The 1,887-nt window shown below is 39.6% G+C and overlaps 1 protein-coding gene across 1 annotated transcript; it reads left to right on the top strand.

Annotated features, from left to right (window-relative positions):
* The first annotated feature begins 424 nt into the window (after positions 1-424).
* LOC145068139 (uncharacterized) lies at positions 425-997 on the top strand. The gene has a single exon (XM_079015118.1). The coding sequence runs from the start codon at positions 425-427 to the stop codon at positions 995-997; it is 573 nt and encodes a 190-aa protein (XP_078871244.1).
* The last annotated feature ends 890 nt before the right edge of the window (positions 998-1,887 follow it).

Below are 1,887 nucleotides of genomic sequence, written 5' to 3' on the forward strand. Positions count from 1 at the left end.
TTCAATAGTTTGAAATCAAAATTCCATCAAAAATCTGAGAAAATTGAGTGTGTGGTTGAAATGTTGAGTGTGTGCGGTTGAGTCATTGAAGTAGTGCGGTTGATTCATTGAAGGAGTGCGGTTGACATTGAAGGAGTGCGGTTGAGACATTTGAAGGTGTGCTGTTGAGTGTGTGCGGTTGCGTTTGCTGTCAAGTTTCATGTGTTGTTGAGTGTGTGCGGTTGCATTTGCTGTCAAGTTTTGTGTGTTGTTGAGTGTGTACGGTTGCGTTTGCTGTTAAGATTTGAGTGTTGTTGAGTGTGTGCGGTCAGACTTTGCTGCTGAGTGTACTACTGTGTGTGCGGTTAAGTGTAAACTTGTGTGTGCGATTGTACTTTGTACTTGTGTATGCAGTTTCAATCATTTAAGATCCAAAGTCTTAAAAATGGAATCTCAAATCATGATTTCTCATCAAGAATTGGATGCAATTATGGGAACCACTACTCGAATTCCACGATTGCTGTCAGCAGAAGGATTTCCTGAATGGAAATATCGAGTTGAAAAGTATATCAAGATGAAAGATTTCAAAATTTGGAGAAGTATTTTAAGAGGTGTGATTCGGATTACAACAACTCTAGAAGATGGCACTGTAATTGACAAACAGGTTGAAAACTACACTGATGATGATTTTGAAAGAGTGAAGGAACAACAAAAGGCACTCGCTACACTTACCATGGCATTGTCTCCAGAGATTGCTCATGGATTTCGTGAATACACATCAGCAAAGGCATTGTGGGAAGCACTGATAGAAGTCTATGAAGGAAACGAAGACATGAAGCAAAGTCGCCAAGACATGCTACGACAAAAATCCAATATGTTCAACTATGTCTTGGGAGAAACACTGGAAAATCAATTGCAAAGGTTTATCACACTAACCACTGAAATGAGCTCCACTGGTGTGATGGTTACAAGGTCGGAGATCAACAAAAAGCTGCTAAATTCTCTTCCAAAATCCTAGGATATGAATGTCTCAGTGATTAAAAATACTAAAGACCTGAACCGATTAAGCTTAGCCGAAACAATGGCGATCATCAAAGCTTGTTATCTTGATGATAAAAAAAGAGAGATCAACCATGTCAACTATTACTCTACAGCTAATCATGGAATTCAAAACAACAACACTACCTTCTCAAGCTTTACCACTCATCAAACTTCTCAAGTTCATGTTCCTCAAGTTCAACCGTATGTAACCCATCAAACCATACCATACACCATACCTCAAATGCAACAAACTCAAGTCCCTCAATCTCAAAACTTAACTCAACAAGTTGGTTCTAGTGTTGGGTCATCTACATATGTTTCAGTTCAATCTCATGGAATTGGTTCTCAAGGTTCATCTGCAAATGAAAAAGAAGAAAATCTGGCTCTCGCCACTAGTTTAGTGAACTGCTACAATGCCTATGTGGTCGGAGAGCTCTCTCCACAACTCTCATTCGCAGAACTCGACCAGATCCATCCTGAGGATGTGGAAGACATGGACATTACTTGGCAAATGGCCATGGAAGTTTTCAGGGCTAAGCAATTTTCCACTAAAACAGGAAAGAATAATTGCAGTGTAAATTCTGAAAAGAAAATAGGATTTAGTAAAGGAAATTTGCGATGTTACAATTGTCATGAACCTGGACATTTTGCAAGGGAATGTCCAAAACCAGATCAAAAAGAGAACTCTGAACGAACCATGGTGCCAGTGACTTATGTCCACAGCAACAACAAAGGATCATCTTCAAGCAATCAGTCTGCTAACATAGCAATGGTGGCCCAATCATTTCGTTGAGAAGATCAAATTCAGGCCCTAAACATTTCGGGACCTGAAAAACCACATCTTGCCCAAATCAAGGATGAAGTTGA

The sequence above is a fragment of the Lactuca serriola genome, chromosome 8 (genome assembly GCF_051521515.1).
Source record: "Lactuca serriola cultivar US96UC23 chromosome 8, Lser_US96UC23_V15, whole genome shotgun sequence".
In the NCBI taxonomy this organism is placed as follows: Eukaryota; Viridiplantae; Streptophyta; class Magnoliopsida; order Asterales; family Asteraceae; genus Lactuca; species Lactuca serriola.